At 44.6% G+C, this 20,279-nt stretch overlaps 1 protein-coding gene across 7 annotated transcripts in view; it reads left to right on the top strand.

The window, feature by feature from the left end:
* Positions 1-20,279, top strand: part of LOC141257345 (calpain-13-like) — a 326,649-nt gene that overhangs the window by 286,107 nt on the left and 20,263 nt on the right. For all 7 annotated transcript variants that reach the window (XM_073671805.1, XM_073671804.1, XM_073671809.1 and 4 more), the window contains 2 exons: positions 7,424-7,492; positions 10,335-10,413. In XM_073671805.1, coding sequence (XP_073527906.1) covers positions 7,424-7,492; positions 10,335-10,413 — 148 coding nt within the window. The remainder of the gene's footprint in view (positions 1-7,423; positions 7,493-10,334; positions 10,414-20,279) is intronic.

Here is a 20,279-nt window from a genome sequence, read left to right as displayed (position 1 = left end):
TGGAAGGAGAAGATGACCTGTTGCCTAACAATGAGAAATATCGTCAGGCAGTGGGGGCACTTCTATACATATCAACTATGACCAGACCGGATATCACAACAACAGTTGGAATCCTTTGCAGATATGTGGAAAAACCGCGCCAAAGAGACTGGAATGCTGTTAAGAGACTTCTCCGATATTTGAAAGAAACGCAAGATGTAAATTTAAAACTATCTGCAGCAGGAGATCTAGAACTTACTGGCTATGTAGATGCGGATTGGGCTGGTGATTCGCGTGATCGTAAATCCACAAGTGGATACTTGTTTAAAGTTGGAGAAAGTTCAATCTCCTGGTCTAGTAGGAAACAAATGTCTGTTGCCTTGTCATCTACAGAAGCGGAGTATGTGTCCGCAGCCTATGCAAGCCAGGAGGTTGTTTGGCTAAGACAATTGATGGACGATCTTGGCAAACCGACAACTCAGCCGACGGTGATTTATGAGGACAACCAAGGATGCATTAAACTTGCATGCAGTGAAAAGATCAGTGCTAGAACCAAGCACATTGACGTCAGACATCATCATCTACGTGATTTGATAGATCGTGGGATAATTCAGTTTGTCTATTGTGAACCTGATAAGATGGTAGCTGACATTATGACAAAGCCATTGCCACGAGCTAGGTTCCAAGAATTGAGAACCACAATGGGACTAAGAGGATAAGTAGTTGTTGAGTGGGGGTGTTGGAATAATACATATTAATCTGTATGTGTATTGCAACAACTACTGTGCTGTTTCATATGTTGTGCATATTGTGAGGTTGTTAACAAAGTTTAGTTAAAAAAAAAAAAACTCCCACAGACAGGATGCCCCCTCCTTCTCTTCCTGTGTTGTTGTTATATATGTATTTTGATTTCCTCATGCTGCAGTAACACCAGACTCCATGCTGTGCCTATGCTGGATATGAATAAACCTACATTCTGTGTTCTAAACTCTGGATGTCACGCGGATTAATCCTCTGCTAACACCCCCATTACTAACCCCATACTCAAAGTTAAAAAAAAAACACAAACACCCAGAATAAAGTCCTTTAATTGAAATAAACACACAATTCTTTATTGTTCTAAATTAAACCATACTTACCATCACGCCCATTCCAGCTGAAGCCAATGTCTTCTGCAATAAAAGTAAAATAATAAAGCAACATCATCCTTACCTTTCCATGGTTCCCACGACGGCTCCAGCTCTGCTACATTCACATGACAGGCTGGATCGCAGCCGAAAGCTGCCATCCAGCTTGCCATGCCGCAGACACTGAGAAGCGCAGGCATGCTTGTGCTCCTCGGTGTCTCGCTGTGACGGCATAAAGATGAGCCGAGGTCATGTCCAATGAACTCGGCTCACCTCATGCACGTCACTGACAGCGTGGGAAAATTTTCCTGCGCTTGCAGTCAGAGTGAGAGAATTCTCCTGCTGAAGCGCTGAGCGCAGGAGAATTTTCCCACGCTGTCAGTGACGTGCATGAGGTGAGCTCATGTCCAATGAACTCAGCTCACCTCATGCACGTCACTGACAGCGTGGGAGAATTCTCCTGCGCTCAGCGCTTGAGCAGGAGAATTCTCCCACGCTGGGATGGCATTGAGATGACAGGCTGGATCGCAGCTGAGCGCTGCCATCCAGCTTGTCATCCTTCAGAGACACTGCAGAGCGCAAGCATGCCTGCGCTCTGCAGTGTCTATGAAGAATGGCATGCTGGATGGCAGCGCTCATCTGCCATCCAGCCTGTCATCTCAATGCCATCCCAGCGTGGGAGAATTCTCCTGCTGAAGCGCTGAGCGCAGGAGAATTTTCCCACGCTGTCAGTGACGTGCATGAGGTGAGCCGAGTTCATTGGACATCACCTCGACTCATCTGGATGCCGTCACAGCGAGACACTGAGGAGCGCAAGCATGCCTGCGCTTCTCATTGTCTGTGGCGTGGCAAGCTGGATGGCAGCTTTCGGCTGCGATCCAGCCTGTCATGTCAGTGTAGCAGAGCTGAAGCTGTCGTGGGAACCATGGAAAGGTAAGGATGAGGTTGCTTTATTATTTTACTTTTATTGCAGGAGATCGTTGACGGCTGGAGTTTCTAGCCTGGGAGGGGGCCAATATTCATGGCACCCTTCCTGGGTTATTAATATCAGCCCCCAGCTGTCTGCCTAGCCTTTGCTAGCTATTAAAATAGGGGGGACCCCACGTCATTTTTTTTGGGGTCCCCCATTTTAATAGCTAGTAAAGGCTAGGTATTCAGCTGGGGGCTGATATTAGTAGCCTGGGAAGCTCCGTGGGTATTACCCCCTTCCCAGGCTTCAAACATCTGCCCCAGCCGTCTGCTTAACCTCCGCTAGAGACTAAAATTACGGGGAACCCCACGCCAATTTTTTTTTTAATAAATCCTTTATTTTAACACTAAATGACAAGTACAGTAATCAACACTATCACTGTACTTCTTATATATGTGACTGACATGTTTCTATGTATCTAATCTATGTGTGATGCTCTATTCTTTCTGTTATAAATTGTCGGGTACCGATGCTGAATTGCCGGCCGGCTTTTTTAAAGAGACGGTGCATGAAAACACTATTATTTTTTTTAATAAATCCTTTAACACTAAATGACAAGTACAGTAAGCTGAGCGCAGCCATCCAGCTTGTCATCCTTCAGAGACACTGCAGAGCGCAGGCATTATGGGAACTTCTGATTCCAGTATTCGATATTCTAAAAGTATCGGAACTCAGTATCGGAACTCCGATACCGCGAATATCGGTCGATACCCGATATTTCAGTATCGGAATGCTCAACACTAGTCATGCCCAAACATTTTGAGACACCAATTTTAGTTTTCACAAACTTTGCAGCTTCACTTTTTTTTTAGTGGCAATCTGTATTAATTCTGTATTGCTTTGAAGAGTGATCAGATGTAAAATCTTGCCAGGAAAATCACGAAAACCCCATGTCAATTGCATTTCAGCTCAGTCACAAAATGACCTGCTTACATCATTTCAGTGATCTTCTCATTAGATCCATAGAAAGCCATATTGAATGTTAACAAGGAGCAGGCAGCTGTTATCACTCTGTCACGATGATTGAATTTTAAGAGCAGACTGTCTGCTTTAAAATGGGGCTTGTGCTTGAAATGATTGTCTTCTTCTGTTAAACATGGTTACCTTCTAGGGAAAAACGTGCTGTTATCATTGCTTTGCATGAAAAGGACTTTACAGGCAAGGACATTGCTGCTTGTAAGATTGCCCCTAAATCAACCATTTATCTGATCATAAAGATCTTCAAAGAGGGAGGTTCAATAGCTATGAAGAAGGTTTCAGGACACACAAAAAAGTCCAGCAAGTGCCAGGAATGTCTCCTAAAGAGGATTCAGCTATGGGATCGGTTCAGCACTAGTGCAGAGCTTGCTCAGGAATGGCAGCAGGCAGGTGTTAGTGCATCTGCACCCATAGTGAGCCAAAGGCTTTTGGAGGCTGACTTGAGGTCAAGAAGGGCAGCAAGGAAGCTACTTTTCTCCAAGACTGACATTCTATAGGATAGTATAACAATGAAATGAATAATGCCGCCCTACATGACTACATAAAGCTAATTTTCATCACAAGAGAAAAGGGAAGGAAAAGGTATTATATCCTATGTGTCAGGATCCATGGATCCATATTGGATAGTGGATCTACTAATCTTCGGTGTAGAGTTATACAGCAATGCAATGCAGGAATAAAACTGACACAGTGAACCTGATGTTGTGCGGGCAGAAGGTATAAGCTGTCGGTTTCTTTCCATAGTAATAATTCTCTTAGCTTGGGATAGAGAATAGGTGAATGGCTGCTTCAATATAGTCTATGGTCACAGAAGGATTAGGGGGTGATTCTTAAGTATTTTAAAGTAGTGGCTGGTAAGTGGCTGTTTCCAGGGTTGGTCAAGAAGTGTAGTAAGGAGGATAGCGCCCATTTCACTATAACTCTAGGTAAGAGAAGGTGTTAATGATTACTCATCTAGTAATTCATAATAGTGGAGGGGTTAAAGGCTGTTTTTTGTTCATCTAGGAAAGAGAAGAGGTTAATAATGGTTTCTATGGTGGTATCAGGTATTTGAAGGGTCAAAGGCAGCTTCCATGATGGTAAACAATGCTCTTGCGCTTGGTTCCTGCACCATTTTCTTCTGCAGTTCATCCTTAAAGATCCGGAGTGGTCTCCTTCAGTTTCTTCCATGACTACAATGGGATCTTCTTGCTTTGCTTGCATTTATTACCAGTAGGAAACTTCCCATTAATAGATGTTCACACTGACTGGCAAGGAGCATCCATGTCTCCCTCAACTAGTGTGCTTTGTGTTGGTGTGTGCTATTGGATATTGCATATTGCACCAGCTGCTGCAGAACCTCTTTAGGAAGACTAAAGTGGAGATTTATGTTTTATTTTTCACTCTCTTAGCAAAATGAAAACAAACACACGTATATGAAGACTCCCAACATAAAGATCAGTGCAATATACTTTCATATCATTCATATCATGGATATTACTAGTGATGGGCGAGCGTGTTCGTCACTGCTCAATACTCGACCCAGCATATGGGTGCTCGATCAAGCAGTGGCGAGTATCACATGGTGTTCGAGTGCTTAGATCCCTGTAATAAGCTCATTTGAATCATCTGAGCCGCGCGCCGCATGGAAACCGGGAATTCCCCTGCTGGGTGCGCAGGGACTTCTCTGTCAGCCAGACGCTTTGTGAGCTCTCTGTCTCATATACATCAACCACTCATACAGTGCCTTGTGAAAGTATTTGGCCCCTTTGAACTTTTCTACCTTTTGCCACATTTCTGGCTTCAAACATAAAGATATAAAATTCTAATTGTTTTGGGAAGAATCAACAGCAAGTGGGACACAATCGTGAAGTGGAACAAAATTTATTGGATGTTTTAAACTTTTTTAAAAAATTAAAAACTGAAAAGTGTGGCGTGCAATATTATTCGGCCCCTTTACTTTCAGTGCTGCAAACTCACTCCAGAAGTTCAGTGAGGATCTCTGAATGATCCAATGTTGTCCTAAATGACTGGTAATGATCAATAAAATCCACCTGTGTGTAATCAAGTCTCCGTATAAATGCACCTGCTCTGTGATAGTCCAGGGTTCTGTTTGAAGTGCAGAGAGCATCATGACGACCAAGGAACACACCAGGCAGGTCCGAGATACTGTTGTGGCAAAGTTTAAAGCTGGATTTGGATACAAAAAGATTTCCCAAGTTTTAAACATCTCAAGGAGCACTGTGCAAGCGATCATATTGAAATGGAAGGAGTATCAGACCACTGCAAATCTACCAAGACCCAGCCGTCCCTCTAAACTTTCATCTCGAACAAGGAGAAGACTGGTCAGAGATGAAGCCAAAAGGCCCATGATCACTCTGGATGAACTGCAAAGATCTACAGCTGAGGTGGGAGAGTCTGTCCATAGGACAACAATCAGTCATACACTGCACAAATCTGGCCTTTATGGAAGAGTGGCAAGAAGAAAGCCATTTCTCAAAGATATCCATAAAAAGTCTCATTTGAAGTTTGCCACAAGCCACCTGGGAGACACACCAAACGTGGAATAAGGTGCTCTGGTCAAATGAAACCAAAATCAAACTTTTTGGCCACAATGCAAAATGATATGTTTAGCGTAAAAGCAACACAGCTCATCACCTTCAAAACACCATCCCCACTGTCAAACATGGTGGTGGCAGCATCATAGTTTGGGCCTGCTTTTCTTCAGCAGGGACAGGGAAGATGGTTAAGATTGATGGGAGGATGGACGGAGCCAAATACAGGACCATTCTGGAAAACCTGTTGGAGTCTGCAAAAGACCTGAGACTGGGACTGAGATTTATCTTCCAACAAGACAATGATCCCAAACATAAAGCAAAATCTACAATGGAATGGTTCAAAAATAAATGTATCCAGGTGTTAGAATGGCCAAGTCAAAGTCCAGACCTGAATCCAATCGAGAATCTGTGGAAAGAGCTGAAAACTGCTGTTCACAAACGCCCTCCATCCAACCTCACTGAGCTCGAGCTGTTTTGCAAGAAACAATGGGCAAGAATTTCAGCCTCTCGATGTGCAAAACTGATAGAGACAAACCCCAATCAACTTGCAGCTGTAATCGCAGCAAAAGGTGGCGCTACAAAGTATTAACTCAAGGGGGCCGAATAATATTGCACGCCCCACTTTTAAGTTTTCAATTTGTTAAAAAAGTTTAAAATATCCAATAAATTTCGTTCCACTTCACGATTGTGTCCCACTTGTTGTTGATTCTTCCCAAAAAAAATTAAATTTTATATCTTTATGTTTGAAGCCAGAAATGTGGCAAAAGGTAGAAAAGTTCAAGGGGGCCAAATAGAATCATAGAATCATAGAATGGTAGAGTTGGAAGGGACCTCCTGGGTCATCTGGTCCAACCCCCTGCTCAAAGCAGGATTCACTAGATCATCTCAGACAGTCTGTCCAGCCTCTGTTTGAAGACGTCCATTGAAGGGGAACTCACCACCTCTCGTGGCAGCCTGTTCCACTCATTGATCACCCTGTCAAAAAGTTTTTTCTAATATCTAATCTGTGTCTCCTCCCATTTAGTTTCATCCCATTGCTTCTAGTGCTGTCACAAGGCACTGTACATACACAGCCCCCTCCAGAGGCGCTGCCACGGCAGCACAGGGGATGTCAGAGACCCTGGCACAGTAGCACAGAGAATGTGAGAGGTCCTGCCACATCAGCACAGAGGATGTGAGAGACCCTGCCACATCAGCACAGAGGATGTGAGAGGCCCTGTCACATCAGCACAGAGGATGTCAGAGACCCCGCCACAGTAGCACAGAGGATGTGAGAGGCCCTGCCACAGCAGCACAGAGGATGTCATAGTCCCTCCCACAGCAGCACAGAGGATGTCATAGTCCCTCCCACAGCAGCACAGAGGATGTCATAGTCCCTCCCACAGTAGCACAGAGGATGTTATAGTCCCTCCCACAGCAGCACAGAGGATGTCATAGTCCCTCCCACAGCAGCACAGAGGATGTCATAGTCCCTCCCACAGCAGCTCATTTGAATCATCTGAGCCCCCTCTGCACTGATGCTGGGAATTCCATTGCTGGGTGCGCAGGGACTCCTCTGTCAGCTGGCTCTTTGTGAGCTTTTGCTCTGTCTCTCTCCTCTTCGCTCTCCCGGAAAATGTTTGAGTCCTTCATTGACTTACATTAGGTTCAGTTCAGCACTCGAGTCCGAGCGTCCAATCTGCTTTATTCAAGTACCAAGCACTCGAGCAGTTTACTGCCCACTCATCACTAGATATTAAATAATACACTGTTCACAAATATGAGAACAGCACAAACTATAGGCAAAGTGCACAAGCCAGGAAAAAGGACTGTGGAACTTAACTAAACTTCAGTTGGCTGGAACTGGGAAACTCAGTCTCGATGAATTTCGCCGACTATGGAAACGGCTGAATATGTTTAAGGTGAAATAAATTATATTCTTGTACATAGGGAGCAGTATTATAGTAGTTATATTCTTGTACATAGGAGCAGTATTATAGTAGTTATATTCTTGTACATAGGAGGCAGTATTATAGTAGTTATATTCTTGTACATAGGCGGCAGTATTATAGTAGTTATATTCTTGTATATAGGGGTAGTATTATAGTAGTTATATTCTTGTACATAGGAGCAGTATTATAGTAGTTATATTCTTGTACATAGGGGGCAGTATTATAGCAGTTATATTCTTGTACATAGGGGGCAGTATTATAGTAGTTATATTCTTGTACATAGGGGCAGTATTATAGTAGTTATATTCTTGTACATAGGTGGCAGTATTATAGTAGTTATATTCTTGTACATAGGTGGCAGTATTATAGTAGTTATATTCTTGTACATAGGAGGCAGTATTATAGTACTTATATTCTTGTACATAGGAGGCAGTATTATAGTAGTTATATTTTTGTACATAGGGGGCAGTATTATAGTAGTTATATTCTTGTACATGGGGGCAGCATTATAGTAGTTATATTCTTGTAGATGGGAGGCAGTATTATAGTAGTTATATTCTTGCACATAGGGGGCAGTATTATAGTAGTTATATTCTTGTACATAGGTGGCAGTATTATAGTAGTTACAGTTATATGAAAAAGTTTGGGCACCCCTATTAATCTTAAGCTTAATGTTTTATAAAAATTGGTGTTTTTGCAACAGCTATTTCAGTTTGATATATGTAATAACTGTTGGACACAGTAATGTTTCTGCCTTGAAATGAGGTTTATTGTACTAACAGAAAATGTGCAATCTGCATTCAAACAAAATTTGACAGGTGCATAAGTATGGGCACCCTTATCATTTTCTTGTTTTAAATACTCCTACCTACTTTTTACTGACTTACTAAAGCACTTTTTTTGGTTTTGTAACCTCATTGAGCTTTGAACTTCATAGCCAGGTGTATGCAATCATGAGAAAAGCTACTTAAAGTGGCCACTTGCAAGTTGTTCTCCTGTTTGAATCTCCTCTGAAGAGTGGCATCATGGGCTCCTCAAAACAACTGTCAGATGATCTGAAAACAAAGATTATTCAACATAGTTGTTCAGGGGAAGGATACAAAAAGCTGTCTCAGAGATTTAACCTGTCAGTTTCCACATAGTAAGGAAATGGAAGAACACAGGGACAGTTCTTGTTAAGGCCAGAAGTGGCAGGCCAAGAAAAACATCAGAAAGGTAGAGAAGAAGAATGGTGAGATCAGTCAAGGACAATCCTCAGACCACCTCCAGAGAGCTGCAGAATCAACTTGCTGCAGATGGTGTCACTGTACATCGGTCAACTATACAACGCACTTTGCACAAGGAGAAGCTGTATGGGAGAGTGATGCGAAAGAAGCCGTTTCTGCAAGCACCCCACAAACAGAGTCGGCTGAGGTATGCAAAAGCACATTTGGAGAAGCCAATTTCTTTTTGGAAGAAGGTCCTGTGGACTGATGAAACCAAGATTGAGTTGTTTGGTCATACAAAAAGGCGTTATGCATGGCGGCAAAAAAGCACAGCATTCCAAGAAAAACACTTGCTACCCACAGTAAAATTTGGTGGAGGTTCCATCATGCTTTGGGGCTGTGTGGCCAATGCCGGCACCGGGAATCTTGTTAAAGTTGAGGGACGCATGGATTCCACTCAGTATCAGCAGATTCTTGACAATAATGTTCAAGAATCAGTGACAAAGTTGAAGTTACGCAGGGGATGGATCTTTCAGCAAGACAATGATCCAAAACACCGCTCCAAATCTACTCAGGCATTCATGCAGAGGAACAATTACAATGTTCTGGAAAGGCCATCCCAGTCCCCAGGCCTGAATATCATTGAACATCTGTGGGATCATTTGAAGAGGGCTGTCCATGCTTGGCGACCAACAAACTTAACTGAACTGGAATTGTTTTGTAAAGAGGAATGGTCAAAAATACCTTCATCCAAGATCCAGGAACTCATTAAAAGCTACAGGAAGCGACTAGAGGCTGTTATTTTTGCAAAAGGAGGATCTACTAAATATTAATGTCACTTTTCTGGTGAGGTGCCCATACTTATGCACCTGTCAAATTTTGTTTGAATGCAGATTGCACATTTTCTGTTAGTACAATAAACCTCATTTCAAGGCAGAAACATTACTGTGTCCAACAGTTATTACATATATCAAACTGAAATAGCTGTTGCAAAAACACCATTTTTTATAAAACATTAAGCTTAAGATTAATACGGGTGCCCAAACTTTTTCATATAACTGTATATTCTTGTACATAGGAGGCAGTAATATAGTAGTTATATTCTTGTACATAGGGTGCAGTATTATAGTAGTTATATTATTGTACATAAGGGCAGTATTATAGTAGTTATATTTCTGTACATAGGCGGCAGTGTTATAGTAGTTATATTCTTGTACATAGGGGTAGTATTATAGTAGTTATATTTCTGTACATAGGTGGCAGTATTATAGTAGTTATATTCTTATACATAGGGGGCAGTATTATAGTAGTTATATTCTTATACATAGGAGCAGTATTATAGTAGTCATATTCTTGTACATAGGAGCAGTATTACAGTAGTTATATTCTTGTACATAGGAGCAGTATTATAGTAGTTATATTCTTGTACATAGGGGGCAGTATTATAGTAGTTATATTCTTGTACATAGAGGGCAGTTTTATAGTAGTTACATATATTCTTGTACCTAGTTATAGTAGTGAACATTATTATATTTTCTTTTATTTGCATTTTCCTAAACCCTTAAAGCTCATATTTTAACTGTTATATATTTTTTTGTGTTTTTCAGGATTTATTCAAGACAATTGATCTGAACCAGACTGGATTCATTGATCAATCTGGCTTGGTAAAAGCCATACAAGATGCTGGTACATCATTTGTGTTACATTTTTGCTTGTTGTTTTCTGCGTTATTAAATTATATACTCATTAAATTTTAGTTTCTTAAAACATCACATTAAAAATAGATTTAATCCTATAATTGTGAATGACATTAGCGCAGTGCAACCTTCCTATCTGTAACCAGTCAGTAAATCACAGAAGTCCCAGATCTTTAGGCTGGAAAATAAGGATGGATACTTTCTTCCAGGGAACAGACAAGGCGATTACTTAGACTTCTAGAAGAATAACTTTTTGTAATGTTGATGGATCGGCCGCGGCAGAGTTTGAGTTTAATGACATTGAGTTTTCAGGGTTCATTGAGGGGCGATCACTGTGTAAGGACATTAATCGTCATTCATGGGGGGGGGGACCTTTCAATGTATGGCAGATCCTGACTTACGAGATTGTGGAGGCTGTTATGGGATTTGTTACAGTTTGTAGCAAAGTTTAGAGCATATTTTGCCAGATCTTTGATGTCACTCTATATTCCTTCTATATTTCCCATATAAACCACTCCTTCATCTTGCAGAGGGTTCAGTATCTTCTGGGGTAGGGTATGGGCTGAACTTAAATTCTATATATTCAGGTGAGAATACAGTTACAAGGTTTCTCCAACTTGACTCATTTACTACATATCCACAAAACATGTCTGATAGATTCAGGTTCCCCCAATGAGACCGGTATCAGTCTTCAGAACTGCGCCCATATTGCATCCTGCTGGGAGCGCAGAGCCGTCCGAGCTTGTGCAGCTCTCATCATTCATTTGTATAGAAGTTCTGAAAGATTTCTGCAATTTTTGGAACTCTGCTACAATTGATTGAATAGAGTTCCCAATCTTGTGATAAATGACATAGATGAAAAACTATTTTTGATTTCATGGCACAACTATTATGCTAGGAATAGTGATGAGCGAGCATGCTCGCTACTGCTCGGTGCTCGCTCGAGCATCCCACTGCTCGAGATGCTCGGCGCTTGCCGAGTATTTCCGGGGTTGCTCGGCGGGAGCTCGGGTCCCCTCCCTGCATATTTGGCGCTCTTTACAGAGCCAATCAACATGCAGGGATTGCCTGCCACTCACTGTAATGCCGTAGCCATGTTGGTTGTGGCATTACAGTGATTGGCTGGCCGCACAGTGTCATCAGGTCTACAGTCATGGCCAAAAGTTTTGAGAATGACACCAAAATGATATTTTCACATGATCTGCTGGCCTCTGGTTTTTATTAGTGTTTGTCTGATGTTTATATCACATACAGAAATATAATTGCAATCATATTATGAGTACCAATAGGTTATATTGACAGTTAGAATGAGTTAATGCAGCAAGTCAATATTTGCAGTGTTGCCCCTTCTTCTTCAAGACCTCTGTAATTCTCCCTGGCATGCTCTCAATCAACTTTTGGACCAAATCCTGACTGATAGCAGTCCATTCTTGCATAATCAATGCTTGCATTTTGCCAGAATTTGTTGGTTTTTGTTTGTCCACCCGTCTCTTGATGATTGACCACAAGTTCTCAATGGGATTAAGATCTGGGGAGTTTCCAGGCCATGGACCCAAAATCTCTATGTTTTGTTCCATGAGCCATTTAGTTATCACCTTTGCTTTATGCAAGGTGCTCCATCATGCTGGAAAAGGCATTGTTGGGCGCCAAACTGCTCTTGGACGGTTGGGAGAAGTTGCTCTTGGAGGACATTCTGGTACCATTCTTTATTCATGGCTGTGTTTTTAGCAAGACTGTGAGTGAGCCGATTCCCTTGGCTGAGAAGCAACCCCACACATGAATGGTTTCAGGATGCTTTACAGTTGGCATGAGACAAGACTGGTGGTAGCGCTCACCTCTTCTTCTCCGAATAAGCTGTTTTCCAGATGTCCCAAACAATCGAAAAGGGGATTCATCAGAGAAAATGACTTTGCCCCAGTCCTCAGCAGTCCACTCCCTGTACCTTTTGCAGAATATCAGTCGGTCCCTGATGTTTTTTCTGGAGAGAAGTGGCTTCCTTGCTGCCCTCCTTGAAACCAGCCCTTGCTCAAAGAGTCTCCGCCTCACAGTGCGTGCAGAAGCACTCACACCAGCCTGCTGCCATTCCTGAGCAAGCTCGGCACTGCTGGTAGTCCTTTTGAGGACTAACTAATCCATCTGCAGAGATATCAGGCAGGCAGTGTATATAGGCAGGCAGGGTATATAGCAGACTGAAGTGCATATAGCACAAGAGGCTCCATTCCAGTTCTGCCTTCTGCTGCTGTTAGATATTTCTATACAAAGGCCCAGGTCTCAGGGGCCAGGAATACTTTTCTTTGGATCTTAATCCTCATTGTTTGCTTAAAAAGCAATCCAGAGAACACCGTTTTTCTGCGCCATTTGCTTGTTGGCACTGCAGAATACAGCCAGGTCCTTTCCATATTACAGCGCTCAAAATCCAGCTATTTCAAAAATGTGTTTTCTCCGTCACACGGATCACATATACGTTGTCAGAAAATACTGCCATTTCTGGCCTCCATTAAAAATTTCCTTTAGTGTGTCAGTGAAGCAATTCACACCAGTTTGCTGTTCAAACTACTTACCTACAGGCCAGGTATTTAAAACTCTGTTTTCTCCGTCACATGGATCACATATAAGTTCGCTCCAAACTCAGTCATTTGTAGTGAGTGTGGAAGATACTGTCCTCCATTTAAAATGGGCAAGGCACGTGGCAAGGGACGGGGAACTGGACGTGATGGTGATGGTGCATGCAGAGGCCTAGGACAAGGCCGTGGGCAAGCTGAAATTGTGCTACAACAAACACCCACATCTTCTCGCCTGACCTTCCTGTCCCAATTTCTAGGGGACTGCAGCACACCACTATTGAACCCAGAGCAGTGTCAAAAGGTTGTTGGTTGGATAGCGGATAATGCTTCCAGTCACTTAGCCACCACCACCACCACCCTGTCTTCCATATGGTCAAGTCTCAGTAGCCGTGAGTCTGGACTGCATATTCCTCACCCTGATCCTCCTTCCTCCCACCATGCCGAGTGCCCGGACACAACTGATCCCATGCTTGGACACTGTGAAGAGCTCTTCACTTTTCCATTTATAGATTCGGGCTTCTCGCCCGGTCCACTTGAAGTGGGGCAAAAGGAGATCGCGTGTAGCAATGCCCAAATATTTGAGCAGCCACGGTCACATGAAGGCGACGGTGGGAAAGTGTCACAAGAGGTGGACGATGATGAGACACAATTGCCAGAAGGTCAGGAGGAGGACCAGGGTGCGGAAGTGGAAGACGAGGTGGTGGATGATATAGTAACTGACCCAACCTGGCAGGAGGACATGCAGAGCGAGGACAGCAGCACACAGGGGGAGGGAGGCCGAGCACCCCAACAGGCAGGAAGAAGCAGTGTGGTGTTAGGTCTACCGAGTCTGGTTGTTTTTTAAAGACTCTGCCGATAACCCCAAAAAGGCCATTTGCACCACCTGCCAGGCCAGCATCAGCAGGGGTGGCAAAACGACCAGCCTGACCACCACCAGCATGATCAGGCACATGGCAGCAAAGCACCCAACTTTGTGGGCCGAACCCCAGGGTCCAGCAATAGTGTCTGCAGGTGGCACCATTGCTTCTTCCGCTGTTGTGCATGCAAGCCAATCCCCTGTCCATGCTGCATGCGAAGATGCCTCCTGCCCTGCACCTGTCGTTGCGCACTCTCAAGTAGCAGCATCAGGAAGCACTTCCATGTCCTTGTCCCAGAGCAGCCTTCAGTTGTCCATACCCCAGTCCTTGGAACGCAAGCGAAAATATATGCAGCCAAAGCCCCACAGGCCACACTACTAAATTCTCACATTTCACGACTGCTTGCACTCAAAATGTTGCCTTTTAGGCTTGTGGAGATGGAAGCATTCCGCAACCTGATGGCGGCGGCCATCCCTCGGTACCCGGTCCCCAGCCGCCACTATTTCTCCCGGTGTGCCGTCCCCGCATTACATAAGCACGTGTCCCAAAACATTAGCCGTGCCCTCAACAACACAGTTACCGGGAAAGCCCACCTAACCACAGACACGTGGACAAGTGCTTGTGGGCTGGGACAGTACATCTCGCTGACGGCACACTGGGTTAACATAGTGGAAGCCGGGACCCAGTCGGACCTTGGGACGGAACACGTCCTCCCGACGCCAAGGATTGCGGGCCCTAGGTCAATCAGAGTTGCCCCCACGGTCTACAGCTCCTGCACCTCATCCTCCTCGGCCTCTTCCTCCTCTTCAGCCTCCATCTCTGAAATGACCACATCAGTCACAAGCTGGAAGCACTGCAGCACTGCCTGGGCCTCGGCCAAGCGGCAACAGGCTGTGCGGAAGCTAATATGCTTAGGTGACAAACCGCACAATGCTGAAGAGTTGTGGACAGCTCTGAAAGAGCAGGCAGATCTGTGGCTCACACCGCTGAACCTACAGCCAGGCATGGTCGTGTGTGACAATGGCCGGAACATGGTGGCGGCTCTGAGGCGAAGCAAGCTCACACACGTACCATGCCTGGCCCATGTGCTTAAACTCGTGGTTCAGCGGTTTCTCAAATCCCACCCGGAGCTGCCGGATCGACTTGTTAAAGTATGCCGCCTGTGTGCCCATTTTAGAAAGTTAGCTACAGCTTCCGCCGCCTTTGCCGTGTTTCAGCAGCGTTTGCAGCTTCCGGCTCACAGACTGTTGTGTGATGTCCCCACGCGTTGGAACTCTACACTGCAGATGTTGGGAAGGATTTGTGAGCAGAAGAGGGCAGTTGTTGAGTACCAGCATCAACAAGGCCGTCGGTATTCAGTTCAGACTCCACACATAAGACCTCAGGAGTGGACATGGATGTCAGACATATGTACCATCCTCCAAAACTTTGAGGACTCCACCAAGATGGTGAGCGGCGATGACGCCATATTTAGAGTCACCATCCCGCTTCTCTGTCTTCTGAAACGCCTTCTGCTCACAATCAAAGAGGATGCATTGCAGGCGGAGCACGATGAGATGGAGCAAGGAACCATACAGGGTGATTACACACAGCCAAGCCTTATCTCATCCCAACGTGGATTGGATGACAATGAGGAAGAGGAGGAACGATAGGAGCTAGTTTCATGCACTATAGACGGTACTACCTGCACAGCTGTCATACCGTCTGTTCAGCGTGGATGGCCAGAGGACAGAGAGGAGGAGGAGAGCATGGTCAGTCATCCTCTTCGTTAGGACACGGAAGTCTTGCATGTTAGTAGTCTGGCACGCATGGCTGAGTTTATGTTACTCTGCCTTTCCCATGACCCTCGCGTTCTCAAAATTTTGGGTGACAGTCATTACTGGTTGGTGACACTTCTAGACCCACGCTACAAGGAGAACTTTATATCTTTTATTCCTGAGGCGGACAGGTCTACAAAAATGGGGCAATAGCAGAAGGCCCTTGTTGCGGAACTATTAAAAAAATTCCCATCTGAAAATACTGGCGGCAGAGGGCACACTTCGTTGGACAACCAAGGAGTCAAGGCGAGAGAGACACAACTTCAATCCAGCAGAGGCAGGGGAACACTGTCAAAGTTCTGGGAGAGTTTTCTCAGACCCTCCCATCGCACAGGCCCTGAGGCGCAGGGTACTCTCAAAAGGAGTGCAAAGTTTTGGAAGTTGCTGAGGGAGTACGTTGCCGACCGTACCAACGTCCTCCGTGATTCCTCTGTGCCTTATAATTATTTGGTATCCAAGCTGGATACGTGGACTGAACTGGCTGTCTATGCCTTGGAGGTCCTGGCCTGCCCTGCCGCCAGCGTTTTATCAGAGCGGGTTTTTAGTGCCGCTGGTGGAATTATAACTGATAAGCGCATCCGCCTGTCAACTGAAAATGCTGACAGGCTGACTCTTATAAAAATGAACAAGGGCTGGATTGGGCCAGACTTCTCAACACCACCGAATGATAGCAGCGTAACATAAACTCAAATCCAGTGTCTTTTCTTGGGAGGTGTATTCCCATGCACCTTTTCACACCCACACATGGGTATACGCTTCCTGATTTTGACTATTTTCTCTTGTCCTCCGCCTTCTCCTCATCCTCCACCACCATATCACCAGGGTGACCGTGGTCCGTGATGCAACACCCACATAATTTTTTTAAAGGGTGTTTATGATGCCCGTAAAAAAAATTTTTTATACAGTATGTTCATGTATACCCCCCAGGGGTAAATGTTTGTCCGCCCATACACTTGTGCATGGGTATTACAAGTATAGGAGGCCCGCTCCTTTCTAATGGGAACATTTTTTTATGAGGCCCTCCTCCACGTCTCTTCCAAGGGGCATTGAAGTGCCTCCCAATTTTTGGCAGCCTTTGCATTCACTGCATAGGCCAACACTATGGGAGACTCTCTCCTTTCTAATGGGAACTTGTCGTTACTGTGGCCCTGCTCTATGTCTCTTTAAATTGTTAGTGGGGTTTTTCCTAAAATTGGTCTGCTGTTGGACTCACTGCATACCGTATAACTGTATAGCAGACTCTCTCCTTTCTAATGGGAATTTGTCGTACCTTGTTACTGTGGCCCTGCTCTATGTGTCTTTAAATTCTTAGTGGGGTTTTTCCTAAAATTGGTCAGCCTTTGGACTCACTGCATACCCTATAACTGTATAGCAGACCCTCTCCTTTCTAATGGGAACATGTCGTACTTGTTACTGTGGCCTTGCTCTATGTGTCTTTAAATTCGTAGTGGGGTTTTTACTAAAATTGGTCAGCTGTTGGACTCACTGCATACCCTATAACTGTATAGCAGACCCTCTCCTTTCAATTGGGAACATGTCGTTCTTGTTACTGTGGCCCTGCTCTATGTGTCTTTTAATTCTTAGTGGGGTTTTTACTAAAATTGGTCACCTTTTGGACTCACTGCATACCCTATAACTGTATAGCAGACCCTCTCCTTTCAATTGGAAACATGTCGTACCTTGTTACTGTGGCCCTGCTCTATGTGTCTTTAAATTCATAGTGGGGTTTTTCCTAAAATTGGTCAGCCGTTGGACTCACTGCATACCTATATAACTGTATAGCAGACTCTCTCCTTTCTAATGGGAATTTGTCGTTACTGTGGCCCTGATCTATGTGTCTTTAAATTGTTAGTGGGGTTTTTCCTAAAATTGGTCAGCCGTTGGACTCACTGCATACCCTATAACTGTATTGCAGACCCTCTCCTTTCTAATGGGAACATGTTGTACTTGTTATTGTGGCCCTGCTCTATGCGTATTTAAATTCTTAGTGGGGTTTTTCCTTAAATTCGTCAGCCGTTGGACTCACTGCATACCGTATAACTTTATAGCAGACTCTCTCCTTTCTAATAGGAATTTGTCGTTACTGTGGCCCTGCTCTATGTGTCTTTAAATTCTTAGTGGGGTTTTTCCCAAATTTTGGCAGCCCTTGCAGTCACAGCATGGGCATTACCACTATAGGAGACCCACTCCTTTATAATGGGAACATTTTTTTTACTGAGACCCTCCTCTATGTCTCTTCAAAGGGGTATTGAATTGCGTCCAAGTTTTTTGCAGCCCTTGCATTCACTGGATACGCAATAACAGTATAGGAGACCCACTTGTTAATAATCGGAACAACAAAGCATAGCCGGCTGATGGCTCTCTAACAATAGCGAGGGCCGACTGCTGGCCTTTCAAGAATAGTAAGGGCCGTCTGGTGGCCCTATATAAATAGGCTTTATGACTTTCAGAGTCCCTCCATCATAAATAAAACAGGATGTGTCTGATGATGTGTCAAACACCACATTGCAGATAAGGTTGTAAAATGTTAAAATGACATTTCCCAGTGAATGCATTTGTCTTAAAAAATAACGTAAAAAAACCAAAACAATAGGATCTTCCTTTAGTATAAAAAACAGCGTCACCAATATAACCTCAACGTAATCACATTGTTCAGCTCCTGCACCTCCTCCTCCATCTCCAAAATGACCACATCAGTCACAAGCTGACAGCACTGCAGCACTGCCTTGGCCAAGCGGCAACAGGCTGTGCTGAAGATAACATGCTTAATGCTTAATTGACAAACCGCCCAGAGCTGCAGAGTTGTTGAAAGCTGTAACACAGCAGCCTGATCTGTGGCTCTCACCACTGAACATACAGCCAGGCATGGTCGTGTGTGACAATGGGTGGAACCTGGTGACGAAGAAATGACACCCAGAGTAGATACGGTTTCCCTCTATGCCAGTCCTTTCACCGAGCTAAATACAACTCTCAGCAAAAAAAGCTGTGGACTGGCTCTGTACCGTCCCTGGCCACATTCACCTGTCCATGTGTTTGTGGGTAGGTGGTCCTTCCCAGTAAGTGCACTGGGGAGGGCAGGGGTAATGTTGTGGGACCCGTGCTTGTGGAAGGCGGAGACGATACCGGGAAAAATAATGGCGGCTTGGGACCGAGTATGGATACCCGGTCGCCGCCGCCATAAAATTGTGGACAGCCTCCGCCTCCACGAGCCTAAAAGGCCACATTTCAAGTGCAAGCAGCTGCCCAGAAATCTGGCAGTTTAGTGTTGCGGCCTGTGGATGGGTGGGTGGCTGGCTGCATACTTGCGCTTGCATTCCAAGTAACAGAAAACTAAGCAGATGGTGGCCTCTATCATCATCATGACCTCACCTCGGCACTTTGAACTCTCCTGAAGGAGAAGCCAGGGCCCACCGGAGGAGTCTCTGGTTCTCTGGTGGGCCCGTCCAACCATGCCAAGAAGCAGCCCTGGCTAAGAAAAGTGTGGGGGAAGGTTCCCGGACACTCTATGGCTGCTTTTTTAATGTGGATCGGACATGCTTATATATGTTATTTCTTAAACCGCATTGCAGATCAGGCCATTGTCCAACTCTGTATTCATGAAATTAAATGCGCAAAGAATTTGTGTGTGTGTCAAAGCACCACCGACAAGTGCGAGTTGATGTTGGACGGGCTGCCATTATTTCTGCAACAAGCTGCATTAGAGGACTTCCTGGGAGAAATGACACCCAGGGTAGATACGGTTTCCCTCTATGCCAGTCCTTTCACCGAGCTAAATACAACTCTCAGCAAAAAAAGCTGTGGACTGGCTCCATACCGTCCCTGGCCACATTCACCTGTCCACGTGTTTGTGGTTAGGCGGTCCTTCCCAGAAAGTGCACTGGGGAGGGCAGGGGTAATGTTGTGGGACCCGTGCTTGTGGAAGGCGGAGACGACACCGGGAGAAACAGTGGCGGCTGGGGACCGAGTATAGACACCCGGCCGCAGCCGGCATGAGGTTATGAAAAGCTTCCACCTCCACGAGCCTAAAAGGCCACATTTCAAATGCAAGCAGCTGTCAAAAATTTGGCAGTATACTATTGCAGAAAAGATATACCACAGAAACGCCCGCATTATAGTGTCAATCTCAAAATGCTAGTATGCAGACATATGAGTGGAACTAACTAGGGCATCGCAATAGAACATAAAAAAGTTAGAAAAAAACTAAGCGACAACAGAACCCTGGATAAACATAGAAAAAAATATTTTTATTAAATACACATATAATAAAGTTACATAATACCATAGAGCTTAAAGGCACAAAGTGCCACATGTGTGAATAAAAGAAAGGAAAAAGACACCAAGAGTCCCCTCAATAACCCCATATAGTTAATAATTAAAGATGTATAGTACTAACATCAAAAATTCATATATCAAAAAGTATCATCATCAAAAAAGGGGGCAATTCCCAAGTACCTGATTAATAATGACAAGTACCGATGATATGTCCAAGGGGAAACCAGTGAGAGGGGGAGGACGGGGGGGAAAATTGGTGTCACCCCTACGCGCGTTTCAGCAGGCCCCCTGACGAAGGCCTGCCGAAACGCGCGTATGTTTTCCATGGCACTAGTCCCTCCCACT

The sequence above is a fragment of the Phyllobates terribilis genome, unplaced genomic scaffold, assembly GCF_046119375.1.
Source record: "Phyllobates terribilis strain yellow unplaced genomic scaffold, ASM4611937v1 Scaffold_3__8_contigs__length_932513732, whole genome shotgun sequence".
In the NCBI taxonomy this organism is placed as follows: Eukaryota; Metazoa; Chordata; class Amphibia; order Anura; family Dendrobatidae; genus Phyllobates; species Phyllobates terribilis.
This window is presented reverse-complemented; position numbering and strand designations above follow the sequence as displayed.